The following is a 27,373-nucleotide window of genomic DNA, read 5'->3' as shown; positions in this document are numbered from 1 at the left end:
ATAAAATTAGGCACTCCGATGCTATTTTTTGTGAAGGGATTTTTGTAAAAACACAATGAATGACCAAAATACAGGGAAAGGGGGCATTTTATGGGACCCCAAGCCCATCTTATGGGCCCTGGGGCTTCAGGCAATTGCCTGGGTTGCCTAATAGTAAAGTCCGGCTGTGGGAATAAAGAACTGCGACACCACAGTTTGGCTCTTTTGGACCCTGTGTCTGTGTCATTCTCTGGTTTTATGTCTGCCAGGCCCCTGTGCTCCCCAGAAAACACTTGACAGCACACACTACATTTGGAATTTTACTCACTTTCACGGCTGCTGTCCGACCAACTGTTTAATTCTCCTAGACTAGACAAAAAGTATTGTCAACCTTTTCTCTGTTTTCTTTTTCGTTTTAAGCCAAACCAAATGTTAGCTGGTGTTTTAGTTTCAGGAGTAAAATATTGATATAATGATTTTGTAAAATGCCAACTGAGGACCTAAATAAGGAATCTTTTAAAAATGTCTGTTATTTCTTAAACAGCAGCGGTTAGTCTCTCCAGGACACAATCTTTAATCTGCCAAAACTTCTCTGGTGTTGTTTAAAATGATGGACTATTACCGCTAGGCATGGAGTTATTGCTAACTGCCAACCTATGGTGTTGCCATCATTGTGCTGCATTACACTGGAGTTAACTGCTCTCATTTTACTCTGTGGATGTTAGTCACTTGATAAATAAGATGATGAATCCTTTTTTACCATGTAAGCATAAGAAACTGACGTTCTTGTGGTCTACACAGTGTATAAAGTTTACTCAAAGTATTGAGTTACCAAAGGAGGAGGCTGTACTGTAAAATATATTTCTCTAATGAACAATAATAACAGAATATTACTCAAGATGTTTAGGTAAAGACACACCTTTATTATCAAGTGAAGTCCATTAAATATTTTAAGATGTAATGTTGATTAATTCTCTATGCGCTATTGACCATTGTGTAATTGAAGCCAAACAGCTGGACAGTTTCATTTTGTTGTCAGAAAGCCAGAACATCCTTGTTTAGACTTTTAGTTTTTGTTAATAGTTATCTTTCCTGCCCTGTATATATGTGTGTGACAGTGTGAGTACACATAAACAAAACAAACGAAAAAACAAAAGTGAATTATTTATAATGGGCAGTGCTCACAGTCTTTGTTAAAATGTTAAAATGATAAAAAGAACTTTAAATATTTACAGAATAAAGCATTCACAAAGACTGTTGACTTGAATGTATCATTTTGACTTTTTTAATTTCAAAATAGTTTCTTATTAGTGTTAATCCCCCGACTGTAAATTGAAGTCCACAAAAAAAAGGATGCCTGCTTTTGAAATCTGACAATCTGGTTATCATTACTTAATTTTATTAATGGCTTTTTCTTGCAGGGAAAGAAAATACTGCCTTTGCCGGTTTTGGCTGTAAATTATGTTTATTTTTGAGTAACAGATTAAAATAAAAAACAAAAAACAAAAACAATGACATGTCTTCAAGAAGCTTTATTAGCTATTTATGAGTGCAAGAAAACAACACAGTAGGGTTTACTAGTGTGGCTATAGCTGTTTTCTAATCTACTGCCATCCAGTGTCAGGACTCATCCACCCTGAAGGTGAGGGAGTGCCGTTGGACTGCTGTTATCAATGGTTAAGTGAGAACAAGAAAGTTTCAAATGGAAATGCCTTCTTCTATCCAGGAACTAAACCAAAGCAAAGATAAAGATCTGTAAAGACTGAACCAATGACAGTGACTTTTCTGCCTACAGCTAGCCGCAGCAGCCTGTCTCTGCTGCCTCTCTGGCCTTCTCCTCATACTCCTCCTGAATTCTCTTCCTCCCCTCCTCCAGAGCTTGTTGCTTTTGCTGCTGTAATTCCCTTATCTGTCTCTTCATTCCCTCCTTCTCTCTCTTACTCTGTTCTTCTCTCCTCTCTCTCTCCTTCCGCCTCTCCTCATTCATCGCCTCCCTCTCCCTCTTCCTCTCCTCCTCTAACGCCCTCATTTCCCTATCTTTTTGGGCCTGGATTTGCTCCTTGAACCTCTTCATCTCTTCTTCATATTTTTTCTGTATTTGCCTATCCATTTCTTCTTTAGCTCTGCGGATTTGCTCTTGTTTCTGCTTCAGGATGCGTTGTTTCTCCGCTTCCAGTGCCCTCTCGGCCTCCTGGAACATGTTGTTGGTGTAGTGGCTTCCTCCGTTCATGGCCACCATGTTTCTGATTTTCAGGATTAGCTGGCTGACCTGGGATCGATCTGTTTTGTTTCTGTTATTGATGACGTGGTACTGACCGTGACATCGTTTCACCAGCTCCTGCAGGTCTTGACTTCCTTCCAGAAACCCCTCAATCGTGGTCTCTTCCATCTCCAAATCGTCTCCACCAGTGAAGATAACCATGCTGTATTTGTCAGCTGCCTGACCGAAGATTTGTTGAATCCTTTGCACCGCCTCCTTCTCCTCTTTTGTGAATCTGCCCAGCCTGATGACCACAGCAAACACGTGGGGTCCAGGAGCAGCGAAAATGATGGATTTGCCCATTTCTTTGGCCGTCTTTTTCAGGACGAATCTGGTGTCAAACAAACCTGGAGTATCAATGACAGCTACTTTCTGTCCATCCACCGTCCCTCTGCCCTTAGAGCAGTCCACGGTCATCGACTCGGCGCTGATCTTTGATTCAAAAACCTTTTTCCCCAGAATGGTGTTTCCAGTTGTGCTCTTGCCAGTGCCGGTCTTTCCCACGAGGACGATTCTCAGCTCCTCGTTGTTTGTTATGATGTTTCCTGGAAAAAACAGAGAGAGGCACAGTTTTTATAAACACCAATTTATATTTAAAAATTCAGAGATGCCCAATCTGTCGGAGACGAAATACATGCCAAAACTTTCATAATAGGGCTCTGGTGTAGCTCAGTGGACAGAGCAGGCGCCCACAGGCAGAGGCTATAGCCTTCATTGCAATGATTGCGTGATTGATTCCTGGTTTTGGTGCATGTCCTCTCACACTCTCTGATATGTTTTGTCTCTCTTCAGCTGTCTTATCAAATTAGGCAAAATGCCACCAAAAAATCTTTAACAAAAACCTTTTCAAAATAAAATTCCATTAGAATTCCAGTTAGGGTTAAAGTGAGTGGATTTGAGTAAGGGGATAGTGTCAGTGGTGTAGTGGCACATTCAGAGGTGGGTATTCTCTATGTTCATTTAGAAGTTGGTATGCTCTATGGAGACATAAAAATGAGTTGGTTTACCTGAGTAACCCCTGCACTACACCACTGGTTAGGGTTAAGGTTAGGATACCAAAAGTTCAAAGTCAAAGACCTGACCTGCAACACAAAAACATTAAATAAAATTAAGTAAACCATCTGATTACTGGGAAAAAGCTCATCCACCATGAAAACACTAACACAGTTAGTAGAGCAAAGACTAAGGCTATCAAAGCTACACAAGCTATGTAGATAACAAAGCTATGAAGAAAATGCAGCTAAATCTATAGCAAACAAAGCTACATAGATAACAAAGTTACATAGGTAACCCCATAGGTAGTAAGGCCATCTTATCTAGATAGTTAATGTAGCTAAATCTCTTGCTAGAAAAATGTAATGTAGCTAGATAATGTAGCTGAATCTATAGTTAACAAAGCTATGGTATCTATATAGCTAATGTAGCTAAAGCTGCAGCTAACAAAGCTACATAGTTCAAAGTTCAAATATGCTTTAATGGCATGAATGGTTAAAACCTTTGTCGCCAAAGCAGAGTACATAAACAAAACAAAACGAATAACAATAATGACAACACAACTGATGATAGTAAAATATTTACAAAAAAAAAAAACAAAAAAACACAAAATTATTGACTATTATAAAACTTATTACTATCTCTAATCTGGTGACATTCAGAAACAAAACGTGCAGCTAGGCGCATATGTTGAGGTTCTTCAGCTAGAAACAGTCTCAGTATTTCTTCAGGTTATCTGGTTGCTGTAACTTGGCTAAAAGTTCTTTCTTACAGCTTCATATAGTGGGCAGATGAGGAGAAAGCAGGGTTTCATCTTCAGTATTTCCCGAATCACAATATTCGCAAATTTTTTGGTCTCTCAGTTTCCAGTTTTTATGATGACCTGTTTCAATTTCTAATTTATGGTCACTGAGTCTGTACATTGTTAAAATTTTCCTTTGTCTGAGGTTTCTCACATGCACAAGATAATCAGCAAAAGAGTACTCTCTTCTTGGTAGACAACAACATTCTAATTTATTGTAGGATTTTATTTCACTTTGCCAATATTTAATGTATTTAGATTTGTTTTCTTCGTCAATAATTTTAATTTTTGTTTTTGTGTTTTTAATTTGAGATTTTGTACCTCTTGGTTTTTTAGCTGATAATTTTCTTTAATATTTTTAAGGGGGTCAGTCTCAGGGCAGAGGCTGTTGCTCAGAAAGGCCAGGTGATGGTGTGATTCAGGATCAGCTTGTGCTAGGTGAACCTGGAACTTAATGGCTCCTTTAACCATATGTAGAGAAAGAGGGAATTCCCTCAGTTCTGCTCTACATGCCAGGTTTGGACAGTTTCTGTGGACCTTTAGGGTCTCTTTATAGAACTAGAAATGAAATTTTTCTGTTGGAGTTAGGTCCCAGGATGTTTGCCACTGTTTTAGGACAGGGCCCCACACTTCACTTCCATACATAAGAATAGGGGTAATAACATTACTGAATAATTTTAGCCAAATTTTAAAGGAGACATATTATACAAAAATCATTTTTTCAGGCTTTTCTAACACAAATATGTGTCCCTGGCCTGTCGACAATGCCCTCAAGTACCAGAAAAATCCATTTCCTTTCTCCCTCTCTTTTCTCCACCTTTCAGAAAATGTGTGCTGAAACAAGCTGTTCTCAGATTTTGCTCCTGGTTACCTCACCAGGAGCGTAAGCACCCGCCCCCAGGTTTGGTTGGCCCTCCCCCACTTGGAGGAAAGTTCTGCCCTCCTCTACTGATCCTCTCAACTACCAGCAGAGATGCTGGACAGCTCAGTAGGTTATCCTGCTGACTACAGTCTTGGAGGTTGATGGTTTGAATCCCAGTCAAAGTCCTAAACTTTGGACAAAAGTGTCTGTGGTACCAGGAGTGCTGCATCCATTTCCTGAGAGGGGTGTGGTCAGGGGCGGAGTCAGACAGCTAATTACCATTTAATGCCACAGACACAGAAACAGCTCATTCTGAGAAAGGCTGAAACAGAGGAGGTTTTAGACATACAAAAATCCAATACTGGAGTGTCTTTTCAACAACAAACTTCACAGGCATGTTTTGGGGACCTCTGAGAACAATATAAGCTTGTCTTAAAAGGGTAAAGTATGTCTCCTTTAACTGGGGGATGAAGTTTATTTAGAGATCTTTTAATGCCATAGTAGGCTCTCCGTGCCTTATCAGTGAGAGAGCTTATAGCTTTGTCAAATCTCCCTGATGCACTGATGACTATGCCCAGGTAATTATATTACAATGTATGCTGAAGTGTGCTTCCTCTGATTGTAAAATTATGTTTTGATTTTTGGGATCGGCCTTTTTCTGAAATATCATGATTTTTGTTTTTTGTAAATTAAAATGTCAAGGGCCCAGTCTTGACAGAACCTGTGTAACAGTGAGAGATTCTGCTGGTCCATGTTCTGTTGGAGACAGAACGGATTAAACTTTTCCTGTTTTTGGTCAATTAGGATTACCAAAATTATTTCTATTTGCTAAATGCCAGAATAATGAGAAAAGGATTTTTTTCAGACAATTTTTATTACTTTCTTCAAAGTCAGAAGTTTACATACACTAAGATTACTATGCCTTTAAACAATTTGGGAAAGCCCAGATGATGATGTCATGTCTTTGGAAGCCTCTGATAGGTTTATTGACTACATTTGAGTTAATTAGAGGCACACCTGTGGATGTATTTTAAGGCACACCTGAAACACACTGCTTCTTTGTGTAACATCATGGGAAGATCAAAAGAAATCAGCCAAGATATCAGGAAGAGAATTGTGGACTTGCACAAGTCTGGTTCATCCTTGGGTGCAATTTCCAGATGCCTGAAGGTGCCACGTTCATCTGTTCAAACAATTATACCCAAGTATAAACACCATGGGAATGTCCAGCCATCATACCGCTCAGGAAGGAAACGGGTTCTGTGTCCCAGAGATGAACGTGCTTTGGTCCGAAAGTGCATCTCAACCCAGGAACAAAAGAAAAAGACCTTGTGAAGATGCTGGCTGAAGCTGGTAAGAGTGTGTCATTATCAACAGTCAAACGAGTCCTGTACCGACATGGGCTGAAAGGCCACTCTCCCAGGAAGAAGCCATTACTCCAAAAGAAACATAAAAAAGCCAGATTACAGTTTGCAAATGCACACAGGGACAAAGACCTTAATTTTTGGAGACATGTTCTGTGGTCTGACAAAACTAAAATTGAACTTTTTGGCCATAATGATCATCGTTACATTTGGAGAAAAAAGGGGGAAGCTTGCAAGCCTGAGAATACCATCCCAACTGTGAAACATGGGGGTGGCAGCATCATGTTGTGGGGTTGTTTTGCTGCAGGAGGGACTGGTGCACTTAACAAAACAGATGGCATCATGAGGAAAGAACATTATGTGGAAATACTGACGCAACATCTTAAGACATCAGCCAGGAAGTTCAAGCTTGGGCGCAAATGGGTTTTCCACATGGACAATAACCCTAAGCATACTGCCAAGCTGGTTACAAAGTGGCTTAAGGATAACAAAGTCAATGTTTTGGAGTGGCCATCACAAAGCCCTGATCTCGATCCCATCGAAAATTTACGGGCAGAGCTGAAAAGGCATGTGCGAGCAAGGCGGCCTACAAACTTGGCTCAGTTACACCAGTTCTGCCAGGAGGAAGAGGCCAAAATTCCTGCAAACAATTGTGAGAAGCTTGTGGAAGCATATCCAAAACGTTTGACCCAAGTCATACAGTTTAAAGGCAATGCTACCAAATACTAATGAAATGTATATAAATTTCTGACTCTCAAGAAAATAATAAAAAAAATGTCTAAAAAAATGATCTCTCTCATTATTCTGGCATTTAGCAAATAGAAATAATTTTGGTAATCCTAATTGACCAAAAACAGGAAAAGTTTAATCTGATTTAATGTTGGGCGGTGAGAAAAAAAAGTTTATGTGCCTTTTTATATAGTGTATGTAAACTTCTGGTTTCAACTGTATATAGCTTAAGTAGCTATAAATGTAAATCCATAGCTAACAGAGCTTAATTATCTACATAGCTAATGTAGCTAACACTATAGCTAACAAAGCTACATAGATAAAGAAGTTACCTAGGTAATCCCGTACGTAGGTAACAAGGCCATGTTATCTTCATAGCTAAATGTAGCTAAATATTTAGCTAGAAAAATGTTATCTACTTAGCTAATGTAGCTAAATCTATAGTGTTAATGAAATTTCTCGATTACCTATAGAGAGTCAAAAAACAAGACTGGTAAGATACATGCATCAAGAATTTAATTCACTCTGTACAGAGGGAGCAAACCCACACAGCCACACGGCAGTTAGCAGTATGAGGCTTGCCCACTGAGCAACTGGAGGACCCCCTTTATATATCATCTAAACCATGCCTTTGAGCAGTTGACCAAACACATGAGCTTTTGACCACCTTCAAAGAACTTCTTAAGCAGAAGGGTAATTCAGTTGGGGTGCAATAAAACAGATGGTCACTTCCCAAAAAGTGGTCTTTATGACCTTTTACAACATATAGCTGCTCAGCTCATGACTTACTGCCCTGTGGTGATCATGATGTGATTTACAGTTGGGTTAACAGAAGGATTCGCCAGGTCATTCCTTGGTCAATAAGACAGATGCACAGCTAAACCTACAGACTAACTAAATCAGAGGTTAAAATATACAAAACATACAAAATTCCCATCACAATAGCTAACAAAGCTTCATAAATAAAGTAGCTATGTTGTAAAATCTGAGATCAAGAAAAATAATTATAAGGAGAGGAGAGGAGAGGAGAGAGTCCCTTTATTTAATTTTAGTAGTGTTTAGTTCCTTAACTAAATACTTTTTACTGCAGTGGTGGTCCTGGAGTGATGTTTGGTTCCCTATTAGAAGTTGTAGTTTTAATTCCTTTTTAATGACATCTGTGTTCTTTATTTTCAGAACATCTGCTGCTGTTTTTGCCCCCCCTTGTTAGATGGGTTATGCCCCTTTTGCTCCCCCCTTTAGTATCTGTTTTTGCCTCTTTAAGTGGTTGTTTTGCCTATGTAGTACTCCTTTAGTTTGCCCCTTTTAGTGTTTATTTTTGTCCTTTAGTTCCCTTTAGTGTTCTTTCGATTCTTTAGCAATAGCCTTTTGTAATTTTGGTTGTTTGGTTCTCTTTTGCCTTTAGTTTGCTTTAGCTATTAGTTTGGTTGCATTTAGTAGTTGAGTAACTTTATCCCCTTGTTTGTTTAGTTATTTCATTTATTTTGGCTGAAACCAACTGGGTGTCATTTGTGTTAGGTTATTCTGTTTTGTTCTTTTCCAGAGTTGGTGTCATTAGCTGGGAGGCTAGGCACCCAGGGTGAGGGCCCTCCACCTACTGCATGCGAGTGTAGGGCATGGGGTCACAAGCAGGCTACACCTTAGGCCGTGTTTATACGACAACATTTTGCTTTGTTTTCCATTTTAATTTCCAAAAAGTTCCATGTTGAAAACCATCTCCATCTACACGAGAATGCAGGAAACAGAAAAACGCATTAATGAGGTGATTTACTGCAAAATAAAACTGTCCCTACAACAAGGACAGTGTTTTTCATGTGTTTTTGATATGTAACATTTTTATCACACGTGTGCATGAGAGTAATACATCCCTAAATCCTCCTCATCATCACCATCGTAGCGCGACAGCAAAATTTTACACGCACATATAAACACAAAAATGCATTGCAAGACCATTTTATTATTACAAAATCCTGTTGAGACTGTTTGATTTTTCCAGGGACAATTTTTTCTCCTAAAGCCTTTGGTTTCTTGTGGATTTTCTCTGAAAGTGCAGTGCTTCCTGCTTTTAGCACAGCAAAAGAATGATGGCCTTTTTAAGAACAATATTTCTACTTACCCTTTTTAAATTTTATCTGCTTCTTGGAAGTGACTAACTCTTTTTTTAACCTTAACACGGAAGTTTTAATCCTGTCTCCTCCATCAGCTGCATTGATATGTAGCCGGTGGAGGAGGAGACATGAGTCTACGGGCTGAAATTAGTTATTAAAACTTAAAGAAAAAAGATAAGTCTAAATCATTTCCGAGAAGCAGATATATATCATATTCTGAAAAAAGGCTCCAGCTGCGTTCATGTGCAGCACCACGCTTTATGAGAAAATCCACGAGAAGTTAAAGGCTGTAGCAGGGGCAGAGCTAGGTTTTGCCAACATTAGGAGCTTAGCCCAAGACTAGGGGGTCTGGGGACCTTCTCCCAATGAGACTTTTTCCAACTTTACAGATGATATTTTCACTGATTTTAAGCCATTTGTATTCATGGAATGCACTTATATTATTTGGAGGAACTTAATGTGTCTATTAAAAAAACAATTTCTATTATTTTAAAGTGTTGAGTATATACCTTATCTCATAATAAACACATAAGTGTTAAATTTACAACTGTAACCCTATTATGTTTGTTTTTAAAATTTCCCAAGGCAAACAGCATAACAGAATTTCAAATTAGACTTATCATACAGCTACTATCTGATCAAATCCTTTCTGACTCACTCTGCTCTCTCTTAGTCATTTAATCTTCAAATCTCTCCCTTTCTCTCGCTGCTCTTCTCTTTTACTCCTGGATGGAAGTTTGCTCCACTGAAAGAAGAAAATATAAAAACGGAGTTTTAGATTTATGACCATTATACTACTATTAAACGATCAAGTTTTATCTGCATCTTAGTCCCATCAACTCTTGGCTCCTCTGTTATCTTTTCTGTAACACAGCTCTATCACCTGATCAACAGTTTCAGCTTCTACCTCTTTGTCTTCACCTGATTTTAAAACCACTAGTGACATCACTTCCTCTTCTCTCCTTCCTCTCTCTTTCTCTTTTTACTTTTCTTTTACTTCGTGTTTCATCATTTCTCAAATCTGAATTCAACCTCAGGCTTTTCTGTAATCATTCTCCTCTTCTCCTCTCTTGGCTCATCACACATTTCCTCCCTTTTTCTTTCCCTGATGTCAGTCATTTCACTCTTTCTCCTGGAGAATCTTCTTCTGTAAGGGTCCTTTCCTCATATTTTCGTCACAACTGTCCTTAACTCTGCACCTGTATTTATTTTTATCCTTTCCTTTACCTTACTCTGAAACTTAAAACTACCAAACAGTAAATCACATGTACAGTAGTTAGTGAGGCATGTAGATTTACTTCAGATGTGTGGGGGGTTTTGGGGTCCTCCCCCAGAAATCTTTGAACTTCAAAGCCTTGATATCCTATATTTCGGTGTGTTTTGCACTATTTTTTTTTTTTTTTTTTACTAAAAATGAAATGGCTATATATTGGCTATGAATTGCAGAAAAATTCTCAAGTTAACTGTTTCCACATGATGGAGTCAATAAGGCCAGACTAAACACAAAATCAAACCATCTTCTAGAGTCTAAAAGCCACATAATATTCATCTGTATAAGATCCCAGATAAATGAGAGACTGTGGAGCTAGATCAGTCTCAAAAAGAATAAATTAACACAGACATGAATAAATTCACAAACAGGATTCACAAATGTATTTTGAGATTTATATATATATATATATATATATTTGTGACGCAAAACAAAACATTTTCAATGGACACAAAAATGTGTTTCAATCCATATATAAGTAAAAAAGAAATCTACACATAAAAATAAGATTTGTAAACATGTTTGTGATGCACACACAAATATTTATTGTTTTTAAATATGTGCAATGAAAATTCACAAATGTATGCATGTAAAGCTATTTGTTATTTTCATAAAATACATATGTGAACAGTCTAACATGCATTTACAACGTGCTTTTCATTTGTAAACCTCCCTGCATTTGTGTGTGGATGTTTTGAGACTTGTCTAACGGTGACAAGATTCACAAATGCATTTTTTCTACATGGGGCCCGTCTGCAGCAAATCAGATGTCTCGCTCCTTTACAGCCAATCACACCACTGTATCCCCACGAGGGGCGTTATGTGACATCACAGCAGCGGGCAACGGATCTAGAATGATCTAGATCTAGACCAATGCGCCAGAACAGAAATGGCGTCTGGAAGCGGCGAGACAGTAGTGGTTATTCCAATGACTGTGCCGGTGGAACATAATCTGGGAAAACTTCAACAGTAAACGTTTGAGTAAAGGCAGAGGCTTTGAAAAAAACTTGGGGTATGATTGGGTGAATGTTCTGTCTGTCACATCTCTACAAGCCAATCAGAGCAACAAAACATGCGGCGTAGCTGCTATAGAGCTGTGTGTGCGCAGCTACTGAGGAAACATGACAACTAAACCAAGTAAGTGCTCGACTTTTTTCGTTTTTGAAAAGAAAACAACTCACTGTTGTTCTTTGTAGACTTGTCATCAAGTTCTGATAAAACTAGCGCTTTAGCAGCATCCAAGCTAATCTTTTCCTCCATAACTGCACCAGTTCTTGCTGCTGCTTGTTAACGTCACGACTCTGCTGCGCCTGAAAGGACTGCCCCTCGTCGCTGATTGGTCACTTTCTAACCGGGCCCAAACAGTTCAGATGGGAGCTTTGGAAGATGGATTCGTCAGTGAGAAACAAGGAAACGGGCGTATCCATCTTCTTTGCAAGGTTAGGTGGAACAGTCACAGGAGTAAAAGGAGCTCGCTTGGAGGAAAGTGAGTGAGGAGGTTGGGTTGCCTGGTAAGTTGTACAAACACCCGTTTATCACTCGTTTTCTGCCATCTATGACCAGGTTAGCACCATAGTTAGCACTGCCTGAGTTAGCATAACATCGTCAGGCATGCTAATTTTCCCCTCCCTACTCGACAGTTACGTGTTTTGTTCAGATGAGGTATGGTATAGTAAATGAAAGGATCCGAGAGAAACATATTTGCAGAAGAGAAGAAAGGAGACAGAGAGGAGTGGGTCGGGTGCAGGGCCATCTGGACTTCCAGGAAGATCAGGGCTCAGCAGCAGCAGCATCAGGGCCAGCAGATGAGGTGTAAAGTTTGTTGACCGCACACTCAGCATAGGAAATATTTAGGGAGAAATGTCTTCATAGGCTACAAATGGAAAGTTGTTCTTATGTGGACAAACAAAAATATCAATAGTGTAGCTGAACCTGTATACCGTGTTAATATGTACACTTTTGTATTTTATCAGAACATCATGTACTCCTCTCTGAAACACAAACAATTGATCAGTCTGAGCACTTTAAAGGAGGAGGGAGGTAATCTGTAACAGCTTTCTTTAGACCAGATATTTTATGATTGTAATTCATGCATGTATGTTTATCTTTGGTAGAGCTAGTGCTGCCTCTCATGTCACAACCTGATCCTTTTCTGTGTATTTCCTTAGTTGTAATCTATCGGTAAAATATAATTGTATCACTAAATATGTTTTTTCCATTACAGAGACTCCAAGGAGGAGACCCTCGGGTCACCCCAGACAGCAGCTGACGGAGGTATACAGGATGTTTCTGGAGGCCCTGAGAACCAGTCCACCAACAGCAGCTCCAGCTCCTCTCTCTAAGGATGAAATGCTCCTCAAAAGTCTTTCCCTGCAGAGATTGCCGCCTCAGATGAAAAAAATTTGTCTTTAAATTCATAAACTGATTGATGAATATAGCACTGTTCTGCTTAATCTAGAACAATTGGAACTTACAGCAAGAACAAACCAACAGTAGTTTTGGTTTCTACAAACTGAGGCAATGATCTCTGCAGGGAATGAGCCAGACTTTAATCTCCTTTCTCCTCTCCTTCTGATCCCTCTCCCTCCAATCTAACTCCTCAAAGCAAGCTCTTTTGTGTTTCTGTTGCAAATTAATTTGTTTAAATGTTATGTTAAATGTTTGTCCTTTTTATAAATTAAATTGTATTTTAATAATTATAGTTTGACTTTTTAAGGTAACAATCTCATGTGTTTCTCTTGTTATCATGGAGTAGATATTTGGTTAACATTAACACTCATGTCAGTGTCAGCACTTTATGATCATTTTAAGTCTAAATATTGCTCATGTTTGCTTAGCTGGTAAATCTGAGATAACTTTCAGTCAAAAACTTCTTGATTGTAAGCCATCTTAAATTGCTGTATTCTATATATTTAGCCTCTTACCAAGGTAATTAAAAGAACAAATACTAAATTTCAGTCAAAAAATCATTCACAGATTCAGCAGTCGTGATATATGTTGTTGTCTTGTTAAACTTAGATTAAAATAGTTTTATCTGAAGTAAAGAGCTTCCTGTCATGAAGTTAATACTCATTCTAAAGCCCAGGATCTACCTCCTTTTTCCCAGTAGATTAAGTATGTTATTAGTATCAAGACCTTTATAGATGAGCTATTTCTGGATCTGTGGACATTACTCTGTCAAGAATAGGCTACCAATTATTATAACTTCCTATGCGTGGTGCCTAGAGAAATGTATCTTTATCTGTCTGGAGGAAGGAACATTTTAACTTCTCGTTGTTGGTGTTTTGAACTGTTAGGCTGAGATAAGGCTCCGTAGTTGTGGAGATGTGGATCACATTTGTCCATTGTAGGACCATCTTCTCTCTAAAATGTACAACTCTGGCAGGGAGTTTTCAGCAAAATCCTCGTGCACAGGCAAATCTCGTATTCTAAGTTAGGTGTCTTTTCAGCAACACTGGGCTCATGTTAGTGACGTGTTGTGTTACTGCTGCCGTTATCTCGGAGTTATCTTGCGGCATATTTTAACAAATACCGAGTGAGTTCGACCTCTTCCTTTTCAAAGTTGAACGACTGCTCAATGCTGCAGATCCAGCATTATTTCTTGCTGTCTCTAAAGTCAGCTAGCCCCCAGCTAACTAGCTAGCTGCTCTGTTTACCTTCCTCTTTCCTCCCTTCTCACCACTGATGCACATGTGCAGAGGAGTTGCCTGGATGGGGGCAGCCACAGCCGTGCAGGAGAGAGAGAGAGAGAGCTTTCTGCTGTGAGAGATGTGTTCAGGGACAATGGGAGAACCGAAACTTCAGTGAAAAATGCACGCTGACGGCTCAAAACTTCCACATAGTTTATACTCAGATATTCACGATATAGTCATTTTATACATCGTGGGTGGCAAAAGCCGGGATACATCGAGTATACTCGATATATCGCCCAGCCCTAACTACATAGTGGGTTGCCATGGGACTGCTCCTGCTGAGAAGTATGCCATGAGGTTTTCGGACTGCAGTGATTATATCCAGGATGATCTTTCAGACAGAGGGAACACTGATCCAGGAGCTGCTAGCAATAATCCTGAAGGAGTCATGAGTGGAAGATAGCTTTAACACAAGAAAAACATTTAATTTAACTGAGTAGCAAAGAAAAACTGTAGATGAGAGTCACCATGAAATATTATCATTTTAATATTACATGTGTACATGACTGCACATGAGTGTCCTCGTGTCTTCTGCTGTAAACTGGTAATGGTGGTGTGTGAAATCTAGCAGCCACTTTTATTTTTCCGTTCATCTGGGTGAGATAATTTCCTGCCTCTGTTTACTTAACTGTGGTTAATGAAACTACATATGGTCATATTCACCTGAATGGTAAGACAATAGCAGAAAGCAGCTCAATAAGTTTTCAGAGTTTTATGTCACACAGATTAACTTTACAAAGTGAATGAAACAAAGACAGGTGTATGAAGGTAGCTTGTCGACACCTTGACATGTGATTTTAATTTTCAAATCACTGCATTAGGGCGTTTGTGTGTTTTAACATACATACAACAGCACACACGTCTATATATATTGTGGTGAGCTATGATGAGATATGGATCAAAGACAAGTTCTGTAACTTCAATATCACCCTAAAGGCATAATCAGTGACCTTTCAGTGGAGTTCTGTCATGACCACAGATACATACAGACAGCCTATTCTGCAGCTATGACTCCCCCTCTCATGGTGTCACTTTGTGAAACATTTTCCACTAAAAACATGAACTGATGAACAAAACATGCATAGTTACTCACCAGAGAGAGATGGACAGGTGATCTGCAGCTGGGATAGTGCTGTAGTTGATATCTTGGAGTGATATCCCGGCTTTCTACGGCACAACACCGGCACTGATTCAAGCTAACAGGGGCTAACCGGGCTAGCCGACAATAGCACCGGAGGCTGCTGTCATCTTCGCGGCTTTGGGCAGCGAATACACGTGAACGGAGAGAGTTTATTTGCGTGCATTAAAAAATAGTAAACTCCCTCGAATTGTGCGTGCAATTTGCGCAAATTAAGCGATCATTCACACTCACTTGCCGCTTCCAGACGCCATTTCTGTTCTGGCGCATGGGTCTAGATCTAGATCATTCTAGATCCGTTGCCCGCTGCAGTGACATCACATAACACTCCTCGTGGGGATACAGTGGTGTGATTGGCTGTAAAGGAGCGAGACATCTGATTGGCTGCAGACGGGCCCCATGTAGAAAAAAATGCATTTGTGAATCTTGTCACCGCTAAATGAGTCTCAAAACATCCACATACAAATGCAGGGAGGTTTACAAATGAAAAGCATGTTGGAAAAAAAAAAACAAAAAACAGCTAGTTCAAAGCCTGCTGATGCCCACGCCGAAATCCGTTTGACGATAGCTGTTACGGTCTTGACACAACGACCTAAGATTCAGAGCATGTTTTCAGGTCAGATCCCACTAAAAACCCACTGAAGTAAGGTGAGTCTCTTGTCTCCAAGGTAACAAGTGCCTAACAGTGGGCAGGCTGATATGGCACAGAAGCCCTCCCAAACAAATTTCCACTGAAACCACAAATCTAACACCACACACATAAAAACTGTATCAAAACGGAGGAAATCTTGTCCCGCTACTGTCAAACCAAGAACCAAAGCCATATCATGCACACTTTTGGCGTGAGAGGCAATGGCGGACTGGCCATCGGGAGCACCGGGACATTTCCTGGTGGCCTGGGTGCCGAAATGGCCCACTCAGCGATTGTTGCGTATAATTTTTTAATAAACAATCCGTCGTGCGGCTCAGGGTATCTGCCTCAATGAAGCTCACACAGATTGACCAGCAACGTAGGACACAAACACACCCCCTCCTCTCTTTTTCTGAGGCTCTCTACAGCAGAGTGCAGGCAGACACACACCAGGTTGCACCCCTGCTCCCCCCCTTTAGCTAAAAGCAATAATAGTGAAAGGAGAAAAAAATAGAAAGCATAACTTTAAGTCAACAGAGTCACAGAACTACAGTAAATGTCCAAATATGAAATATAAATACCCAAACAGACACCCATAAATTATCAGCTCTTTGAATATCTTCTCATAGCTCTAAGTCAGCACATTCTGATATTTTATAAAGACTTTAGTCCAGGTGGGACTTACATAGATAAAAACTAGGGCTGTCAATAGATTAAAATTTTTAATTGCGATTAGTCTCACAAATTCCATAGTTAACTCGCGATTAATCGCAAATTAATCACACTTTTTTTGTCTGTTCCAAATGCCCCTTACAGAACTATTTCTCAAGATTTGAATACCCTTATCAACATGAGTGAACAACAATACTTTTTTATGCAAATCTTTGTTCATGTCAACAACCCAAAAAACACAACAGATAATGTCCAGAAATGTTTTTAGTCTAATCTCAAAGATACTGAATGCTCTAAAAATCTTCTGAGAGCATATCATGGTAAACTCAAGCCCACCAAGCCACAACAGATGAAGATACTGACCTTAATGTAACATTACTGAATAATACCACAGACTTGTAGAAGTTAACTCCTCTGTTCTCAGCAGCTTAACACAGAATAACAGGTCTAATCATCACACTGACATAAAGAGCATGGTCAGTGAAGTTCAAATCACTTAAAGATCATTCCTGGATCCTTCACACTAAAGCAGAGGATTTTGGTCTCACATGGGGGAAATAAAGGCTCACAATCATCCCTTTAAGAGGACTCACAACAGGATGATACAAAAAGACTAAATACAGTCAGAGAATTACACTACAGATTACTCAAGCATTTTTTTCTTCATAAATAAAGGGGACCCACAGTCTAATAATGCCTTTTAGTTTATATTATGATACTCTACAGAGCTTCTTCACTCTCAGGCTCAGCTGTAACCTCTGCTCCCCTGTTACACACCAGCCTCTGCTGCTCTGTCTCCTCCTCCTCCTCCTCATGATGCAGCTGTAGGCCTACATTCACCAGCGTCAGACCCTCCTATGGGGACTGCAGTCTTTGACACTTTTGCAACATGTAGATTGTCTTTTTTATTTCAATTTGGCGTTTATTTACTGTTCCAGTCGATCGTTTCAGTAAGTTTCGTTTTGTCCGAATACTTTCACTCTCAAGCAGGAGCTGAGTCGGCATGGGAGCGGGAGTAAACGGACCTTTATGAGACGTGATCGGGCCAGTCAACGGTCGATATACAAAGGGTCAGCGCAGCTGTAGTGCCAGTTCATAGCAGATATAAATAAATGAATAAATCATACAGGCCCAAAAGCACGTCGACCCACCAGGAAATGCCCCCCTTATGCTAGATAGCGAGTCCATCACTGCTTGCAGTTGTCTGAGCGTAAACAATCCAGCATGGTGAGGGGGGCGGCTCTCTGCTTTAGCGGTGTGCTCGGCTAGCGAGTGGTACGGGGTGTTTAAGACTCTACTAGTACAAACTCCTGATAACTCAGTTCATGTCGACAGTAAGAGAAAATAACTTCAGTCTTATCTGGCATGATATGAAAGCTGGACCTGTCATTCAAAAGTCTCTGTCCTTTATCCATTTCTGCTCACTTGTACCGCATCACGACGGCGTCACTTCCTGATGTGGCAAACTACGGGATGGGTCGAGGGTCACACAGAACGCGCATGCGTTAATCGTACGACAAAAAAAATAGTGGCGTTAAAAGTAATTTGAGTTAACGCGATTTTAAAGGGTTAACTTTGACAGCCCTAATAAAGACATATGCTTATTATCTGTTAAATGTCCTTTCTTCTGACATTATTAAGGGTAGCTGATGGGGCTAAAACTGACTTAATAAAAAAAATGTTTTAAGTTTTAACAAAGGATATTGCAAATTTTAGGAAATTGTTAACTTACATAGACACAAGATAATGAATTATGTGAATACTAAAGTCCTTATATTGTTTCATTTAACCTTTATTTTACCAGGTAAAATCCAACTGAGATTAAGAGCCTGCACATTAAAAGTGTAGTAGTAAATGAAACTTGAGTACAGGTTATTGCAACACAACAGAAACATTTATTTTACAGGGAAAAGAAGAGCGGCTGTGTGTGGACCTTTGTTTTACTATTTTACACTCTTATATCAGTAGGTGCCCAACCTAACTCACTCTTGGTATTTGGCGCTAATCGGGTGGTAGTGGCCTGGGATGGTATCAAATTCCTGGCCTGAATGATTGTCCCAGTCCGCCCCTGGTGAGAGGACCAACTGTCCCAGGCAAACTGACATCTCTGTCATCTGCCACAATGTTACAGAATCTGATGATTGTATCTTCAAACCCTGAAAGATGCCCGTTTTTAGATCGCCCCCCTGGCCTCATTTCTTGCACAAACACCAAAATAACATCACTGCTAGTTCCAAGCCTGCAGATGCTCACGCCGAAATCCGTTTGATGATAGCATGTACAGTGTTCGCACATGGAGAGGACAAAGAGACTGTGTTTACAAGCAAAATCACCCACAGCTGCTCTCTGCTCACAGGTGTAAGTGATAATATTACTGCCCATGTGTGCTCCCTGTGACCAGTGCGGCATGACCATACAGGCATTAATTACCATGGCAACCAGGCAGACACAGAGGGCTGAACTGATCTCAGTCAGAGACAGTGAGGAGGATGGACCTGTCAAACTTTTTCCACTGTAGATCCAATTCTAACTCCTCATTTAACATGAATTAATTTTTTCTCTCTCAGTTTAGCTCTTTTATAGACATTTCTGATATTCTCCTGTTTAATCAGGTCAGAATTCTTTACAGCAAGCTTTTTACAGCCACCACATCAAGACTCCCTGTTGGTAACTACTTTACAGTTGAAACAATAGCAGTTGGCCCTGGGCCTTCAAACAATATATTAAGCTGGTTTAAAGGATTATTTTTAGTTACATTTTCCAAAGTACTTCCTGTTTGATTAAAACTTGTCTTCCTTTTCTTACAGATGCAGTTTTTTTAACATTACAATAAGCTTCTGCCCTAAAAACTTAATTCCCACTATTAGAGTGTGGCATTAGCCATTCAATATTACATTTAGCTTCTTTTTGAGACTGGTCATACCCATCATTAGCAGTTTAGCATCAGCAATTCAAGATTACATTTAGCTTCGTTCAGGGAAATTAATAACTGCAGTAGTAGTTTGGCTTTATCCATTCAATATTACATTGAGCTTCATTCTACAATTATTCATACCAAATTTAATTTTTCAGTTCAGCCATTCAAGATTACCTTTAGGTTCTTTTGAAGATTTTTCAAACACACCATTAGCAGTTTGGCATTAGCCATTCAAGATTACATTTAGCTTCTTTCAGGGAAAATTAATAACTCTGTGTTAGCAGTTTGGCTTTAGGACCAAGGTACATTTTATCAGTCCCTTTCCTGGGTATAAAACACACAAGCAGAAACAAAAAACAAGCTGTTTTTTCATTTTTCCGTTTTGCGCAAAAAAACAAACAAAAAAAAAGAAACAGAAACGGGTTGTTTTTTTTTTTTTTTTTTTTCTTTTCATTTTGAGCACAAAACAAATAAACAGGAAATGGTTCGTTATTTCGTGTTTCTTGTTTTCACCCAAAAAATGAAAATAACTGTCCATATTTCGTTTCATTGGTGGGCGGGACTTTGAATCCCACCTGTGCGGTGCCCTTCAAAATAAAGGTTGTACCCTTTAAAATAAAGCTCCTGCTTTGGCAGGCATGGAGAAGCTGACTTTCGTTCTATTGCCTGCCCCCATATGCACCTATTCTAAATCAAAGCAAGTTGTGTACACAGTACAGGGTTTACACGGAAGTAGGCTATCTACTGAGTGAGAGAGAGATATTTATCAGCGACAAGACACAACAAGACAAGACTGACGAGGCACACTGAGAGTAAGTATTTAAAATGACCAGCAGGTGTCGCCGTGCGTCAACTTTGCCATCAATCATCCCCTATAAACATCCCAGTGATTTGTACATGGATATGGATTTATTCTGGCAGCATGACCTCAAAAAGGGGGCGGGGCCCGGGGCTTTGTGTGGGATGATTCTGCGTAGGATGGAGGTCACCAGCTGTTTGTCAATGGTGAGTGTTTGGCAGGGGGGAGATCTCCCAAAAGTTCATACTTTATCTTTTAAAGCAGTGTGCTCTCATATATGTGATGTTTTGAATTACACTCTTAGAACAGCGGTTTGGCTTAATAGGTAAAACGGCCGCTTGGCATGTTAGTAAGCTCGATCTCATGTAGCGCTGATGTCTCATTTAAGTTATCAAAGTTGATAACATGTATTTATATATCATTACTATCGCACAATCCAATTTTAATTAAAAAATAATAACTTCAAACATGTTATCATTTTTAGTAATAATAGTACAGGCCTATATACATATATGAAAAATAGCAGCTTCCAAAGACTGGGATCGAACCCTCCAACCAGGGCCACTTCTGAGCATAGGCGATATAGGCGGTTGCCTAGGGCGCCATGCTGACGGGGGCTCCGTCATGAGCCCTGTACATTTTGAATAGGTCCACAAATGTAACAGATCATCATCTCCTGCACACCTGTAACCTCTGCGCCCCTCGTTTGTGAAACAGTCCAGCCTTATCTCCGCCGCTCTCTCTCTCTCTCTCTCTCTCCATGCGCACCCCTGGCACATGCACACTGGGAGCCGAGCAAGACGTTGAGAAAAAAAAAAAGTTTTCTTTTTCCTCATTCAAACAGCGCTGAATGGACAGGATGTAGCGATAGAGCCCTGTGTCGGACAGCAAACACCTTACCTGCCCATTCCCTCTGATTTCCTGATCATTAACACCTGCTGGTGCGTGTGTATCATCCCTCTCTTCCACCTTCACCCGCAAAATGCGCGTCTAATTCCTCCTACAGTCTGACCACGTAAAACACGGAATGACAGGAGCTGCGTTCAGTTTAAGAAATTATAATACTGCTTTCACTTAAGCACTGCCCTTGACAAATAAGGTTTACATTGTTCTAGTCAAAGTTTTCTCACTGAATGAAGCAAGAAAGAAAACTCTCTCAGCCATAACAGCTGGCAGCCTGGACTAATTTAACCCTGGTTATATTGATAAGAGTAATGTCAGGATCATATTTACAGACTTTAAGTACACATCCTTTGTTTTTAAGCCATAGGTGGAATTATCTCTGTATCTCTGTGCCAGTCTCTTCCTGTGCGTCATGACGCGCATCAGTGCAGTGGAGATGCTTATTCTGTATGTCTGCAGCGCTATGAGGAGCGTTACAGCTTCTGTGGCATTTACAGAAATTAGACTGTGCCCTGTTTACTGACTTAAACAGTTTTAGTGCAAGCAAAAATTAAATTCAGACCTGATCCCAACACCGCTCTCCAACTTTGCTCTTTTAGCAGAGCTAACAGGATAATTCTCGTTAAAAAAAAGGCTGCAGGTGCTCTTGAACTATGTCTGTAATTAATTATGTCACAATGTGTTTATAACCCTATGTTTCTGACACTGTGCTGATATGATGTGTAAATCTTGTGTGGTGGATAAGTTTATCAGTCAGAGGTGGAGCCATGGGGGGCTTGTGGGGTCTATGCCCCTAATGTTTACTCAAAACATTCAGTCTTTAACTTTGGTAAAAGTACATTATCTCTGACTACTGATGATTTTAAAAAGAACTATCTTGAATTTTGATAAACAGATTGACCCTGCTGATCACAGCATGGAAATTTCATACTTGTTGCCTAACTGAAAAAAAAACTGTTTTGTGCTCAAAATGAAAAAAAAAAAAAGAAAAAAACAACCCCTTTCTGTTTTTTTGTTTGTTTGTTTTTTTTGCGCAAAACGGAAAAATGAAAAAACAGCTTGTTTTTTGTTTCTGCTTGTGTGTTTTATACCCAGGAAACAGACTGATAAAACGTACCTTGGTCCTTTGGCCGTTCAATATTTCATTGAGCTTCTTTCTACAATTATTCATGCCAAATTTAATTGTTCAGTTTCAGCCATTCAAGATTCCCTTTAGGTTCTTTCTTAGATTTTTTAAACCCACCATTAGCAGGTTGACATTAGCAATTCAAGATAGTATTTAGCTTCTTTCACAGAATATTTAAAACCCTGCATTAGTAGGTTGGCTTTAGCCATTTAATATTACATTGAGCTTGATTCTAAGATTATTCATATCAATTATTCGTAGTTCAGTTTCAGCCATTCAAGATAACCTTTAGGTTCTTTCTTAGATTTTTTAAACCCACCATTAGCAATTCAGTTTCAGCCATTCAAGAATTCATTAAGCATCTTTCAGGGATCGTTCCAAACCAGCATTAGCAGTTTGGCGCAGCCGTTCAAGAAATGATTTAGCTTCTTTCAGAGTGTTTGTCAGCTCAGCATTAGCAGGTCGGTGCAGCTGTTCGGCAAATCAGCATTCACAGCGCAATTTCTTCCGAAATTGCATTCTCTAGTTATAGTAGTATTTCCTTTGAACTTTTATGACCCTTCCACACTTGCTACGACAAGAGGATAGTAGGGGGAAAAGTATCTGGCTTCATATGTAACATTTTGTATTTATAAACATCTCTGATAAAATTAGTCTTAGTCCGGATGACCACCCTATCACTGGTATCATTAAATAAAAGCAGCAGTACTATTGATACAGTCTACACATAACTACTGATCTGTCCAACATGAGTACATCATCATGACCTACCCGGGTCAGTCTTGTTCAGGTAGTCAGGAGCCATACTCTGGTCATAGGATTTACCGCCAATGTTAATTTCTCCCTCCATGTTGAAGAGTCAGATGTTGAAGCTGAAGTGAGACTGAGCTCACTGTGTCTGCTGCAGTTCCTCTTATAACGTCAGACCGCCTGATCCAGCCACAGCCAGCCAGTGTAATATTGAAACTGAAAGCTTTTAGGGGATTTCTGTTGAGTATTGATCTGGAATCAAGAAAAAATTAAAAGTCATTCTTAAAGACAAATCAAGATAACCCATGCCAGGAAAATTACCTCATAAATGTAAAAGAAGAACAGTAAAATACTTTTTTATTATGACTGGTCTATAAACTCTGTCATTTTATGGACGCATGATTCTTCAAGCTCTTTCAGTTTCAGGTTACTGTATCTTCAGAAAGTACTAGAAATGCCTGTAAAGGCAGGATGTTTTTGTCTTTTATGATGTCTGACTGAATTTGTCCTGTCTCAGCAAGCTTGGCTCCAGCAAACAACCACATGCTTTCCTCATGTTTTCAGCTTTCTGCACAGCAATGTTACTTTCCCATCTGTGTTAAATAGAGCAGTTACTGAAGAAAAATTTAAAGCACTAAACTTGCCATGCCTGCTGCGGCTGAAATTTCTCATAAGGAGGGAAAAGAGGAAACTTTCTTGGATGAAGTCTTATGGAGGGGGCAACGGTCAGCATAAACATGGTACAAATAGCTGTAAAACAATTAGCATCCAAATTCAGTTTTCGATCTCTCAATTTTTAAGGGCAGGCTATGGTAATTTTTTGTCAACTCAATAAAATTGATGTTTTGTATTGTGAAACCCCTCTCCTTAAAATGGTGTGAGCCTTCTTTTTAAAAGTTTAAAAAGTGGACAAGTCCATTGACCTTAACTGTTAGACCAGTAATGTAGACTTTCTATGGTCATGCCAGGACCTCCAAAAAAGTCTAGATGCCAAAACAGAAAAAACGGAGGGAGCTGGATTGATCATTTGACCAACAGATTAACTCTGAAAGATATCAGCTCCAAAATCTAATCAGAGCCTGACTAAATGGAGCAGGTCAGCAAAAGGGCTGGAACCAGCTCCCTGGCAGCTCCTCATATTACATCTATGTGCTACTGATGGGTCGTTCATGAACGAGCCGGTTCAAAGGGTCAACTCTTTTATGTGAACAAGAAGAGCCGGATCCCATTTAGAACCATTTTATATCATTATAACTGTTAATGTTATTATTATTATGTATGTTGTTTGTGTGTTACATGATTGATAAGCAGGAATGATCTCTTCTGCATACTCTTCCACAGATTCATCTCGCATTAGGGACACAAGCATGTGGGAACATTTATGTTTTTTATCAGGTGTGTCATGCAGCCCAGCCAGTGAACATCAAATGAACATAGCTGGTACCCAAATAAAGAGCCGTTTGGGAGCTGAAGGAGCCAGCTCTTCTTGCTGAGCTGAGCCAAATGATCCAGATCACCGAAAAGAGCGGAAATTCCCATCACAACCTCCCAGCCAGTCACAGTGAAAGTGAAACTAAAGTGAAAGTGTTATTGGGGACTTTCTGTTGGGCGTTAATCTTGTATGAACAACTGCTCAAAATCAGGCTTAGATGAAGACAGAGAAACCAAAGAAACTAATACTGGCCAAAGAAAAAATATAAATTTAGAAAAACAATAAATAACTCTTTGTTATTCCTGGATTTAAATTCTGTCATTTTATTAACTCATTAAATATCGTGCACATTCAGTTTGATTCTGAAGCTTCAAGAATCCCTTTAAGTGTCTCTATGTTTGGATCAGACTACATGATTACTTTTTATCTTTTACAGTGTCACCATGTCAAGCCCCATTCACATGGGATTAGTATTACCCAGAGACCTCTGGTAATGTGGAACAATCACACAGGGAATCTGTTTTAATACAGAAATTCACATTATTGTCTCTAGAATCAGATCTAAGTATGTGACTCAGAAACTTTAACCCCTGGTCATCCAAAGAAGCAAACTGTTGAAAAACAATACCACAGTCCCAACCTTGGTGTGTGTATATATAATTATATATAAATATGTCTGAGTAAGAATGCCCACAATGTTAAATAATCCAATAATAACTAAATAAAAACATTAATCAGAGCATGAAGAGAATGGTTTCGACTTTTCATTTCATAGTTTTTAATTATCTATAGTAAATATATTGCAGTAAAAGAAAAGTAGAAAGTCAAGTTTGTCCCTTTTCTCAAGAATTAGTGATATTTTTCTCACGTTCTTTGTTTCACACACATCTTATTAAAATATCCTGATTAAAATACAGGCTGATGAAAAATACTGACAGTTTAAGCCTACTGTGTAAGTGTGGAGAAACAAACGGATTAATGTGACTTAGAATGGATAATTTATGGGGTCAAAATTTTCCCTTTTAAAAGGTTTTCTGGAGGGATTATTTCTCCAAATAAGACTCAAAGAGCCTCATGTGGCCCAAGCTATGTGTTGATCCCCACTGCTCTAAAGGTGAGGCTGTAGACGGAGTCAGAGCTTTGATAATGTTGTACAGTGTGATTAAGGAGTACATGAGGAAAACACACGGACGAATACAGAGGACAGTGTAGACTTTATAAACAAAATTTTATTTCACGACTGCATTTTTAAGTTTGAACAATTTAAACAGATAAATAAACTGTAAAGAAAATAAATAAGCTATGAAGAAAATGTGTGTGCAAGCATTAGCTCGTCTGTGCAGTGTTTGGAGCTGTGATGGCGCTGATGGGGGTTAAAGTCACTCCTTGTCTCTGCAGGTGTCTCAGGATGTCCAGAATAGAGTCCAGCTCCACACGGAAAGCATCTATCTCTCTGCACTTCTCTTGAGCCAGATGTTTCCAACGCTCCACCTCTGAGTGCTGACTGGTGTTTAATGTCTGCCATGAGTGAGTGATTACCTGCAGGGAGAAGATGGAGAGGCCGGGATGCATATCTGGGCTGTATTCACTAAATTCTCTTTAATGTGTTTACAAGTACAGAGAAGGTACAACTAAAACCAAGTCAGGATCAGCACCTGGGCTGAGATGGATAATTATGCACAACCACTGGACAAAAGTACAGGAATAACACAAAAGGCACGAAAAAGAGATATTCACATTATACGGACTAACGTATTTGGCCTCCTGACCATTCCACCAACAGGGGCTGTAATGACATATATTCAAATCCATGTACTTTAATATGGAGTTGCCCCCAATAATTAACAGGTATGGCCAAATACTTTTGGCAAAAGAGTGTAATTTCAGTTTCAAATGCACCAAAAAGGCCTGTATTAACTGATGCATCAACCATTTATGGATAACATACTGTTTAATATAATATAATATAATATAATATAATTTAATATAATATGGATAGGTATTTGGAACTGCTGAGAATTTAACTTCTACATGTTATTTTAGAAAATATGCACAGTGACTGCCCTCTACTGGCTGAAACTCACTCCCCACTGAATTCTTCTACTGGCTGATCTGGAGTCAGGTGATGTTGTGGTGTCAGCTTTTATCACAGCTGAGCTGAACAGTGACTGCTGATGTTTTTATAAACAGTCACTCTGATAATAAAAATGACAGCTGAAATACATGGGTCACAGCCAGCTACTCCAATCAGAGGCTTTCTATTAACACTCTAGGATTGTGGGTCTTGTAGTATTTTTCACCCAAGATCACAGTCCAATATCATGGAATTTGTGGTTTTGCGAAAGCACTAAACATTTCCTAGAAACTCTACATACAAAAATTTGTCAAGTTGAGCACTTCTAAAGGTCTGATCCTAAAATCACCCATGACTTGGGTTCATTAAAACACAATCACAAACCCCTGACAGACACTGAATGTGTCTTTTTTTCTCACCTGCTGCAGCTCCTTCTCTCTGTGTTGGTGTCTGAGCTCCATGTTGAAGATTTTCTTCTCCAGACTGCAGAGCAGCTTCACTTCTGGACTCTGAGCTTCTTTAGCTTCCTTCAGCTCCTGCAGAAGTCTGGTCAACTAAACACCAGCAGAAAGAAAGCATCACTTTTAGTGACATTAAACAATACTGCAGAGAATAATGTAACAAAGGTTAAAATATGTGATTATTCAATAAAGAAATATTGCTCCAGTCTGTGCTTTGTGATGTCTGAACATATATACTGTTACAGTAACATCCTAGGTGATCTAGAAGTCCACAGATCAGAACCTAATTTTTTTTCTCTCTGCTGCTCTCTGTAACAGAAAATAATGTTAATGTGTGGGTTTTAGTGAGATGATAAAGTATGAATTGTATGTGCTGACTGCTGGCAGCAGGGTTAGAAGCTGCGACAGTGG

General features: G+C 39.4%; 2 protein-coding genes and 1 long non-coding RNA gene across 6 annotated transcripts in view; 1 reads left to right on the top strand and 2 right to left on the bottom strand.

The window, feature by feature from the left end:
• Positions 1–1,505: 1,505 nt before the first annotated feature.
• On the bottom strand, positions 1,506–23,122 carry LOC121514002 (GTPase IMAP family member 9-like). The gene is made up of 2 exons (XM_041794059.1): positions 23,017–23,122; positions 1,506–2,784 (listed from the first exon to the last, which is right to left on the bottom strand). Exons 1-2 carry the CDS (start codon positions 23,093–23,095, stop codon positions 1,775–1,777), a joined length of 1,089 nt encoding a protein of 362 aa, XP_041649993.1. The 5' UTR covers positions 23,096–23,122; the 3' UTR covers positions 1,506–1,774.
• On the top strand, positions 20,365–27,008 carry LOC121514003. Its single transcript, XR_005992242.1, has 3 exons — positions 20,365–20,422; positions 25,826–25,954; positions 26,930–27,008. It is a non-coding gene; the product is annotated as an uncharacterized LOC121514003 (long non-coding RNA).
• The window catches only part of cep162 (centrosomal protein 162), a 29,946-nt gene continuing 28,211 nt past the window's right edge, over positions 25,639–27,373 (bottom strand). For all 4 annotated transcript variants that reach the window (XM_041794055.1, XM_041794056.1, XM_041794057.1 and 1 more), the window contains 2 exons: positions 26,921–27,055; positions 25,639–25,966 (listed from right to left, as the gene is read on the bottom strand). In XM_041794055.1, coding sequence (XP_041649989.1) covers positions 25,754–25,966; positions 26,921–27,055 — 348 coding nt within the window. In that variant the 3' untranslated portion in view covers positions 25,639–25,753. The remainder of the gene's footprint in view (positions 25,967–26,920; positions 27,056–27,373) is intronic.

Source organism: Cheilinus undulatus, linkage group 8 (assembly GCF_018320785.1).
Source record: "Cheilinus undulatus linkage group 8, ASM1832078v1, whole genome shotgun sequence".
In the NCBI taxonomy this organism is placed as follows: Eukaryota; Metazoa; Chordata; class Actinopteri; order Labriformes; family Labridae; genus Cheilinus; species Cheilinus undulatus.
Note: the sequence above shows the minus strand (reverse complement) of the source record. Positions and strands in the feature narration are given on the sequence as shown.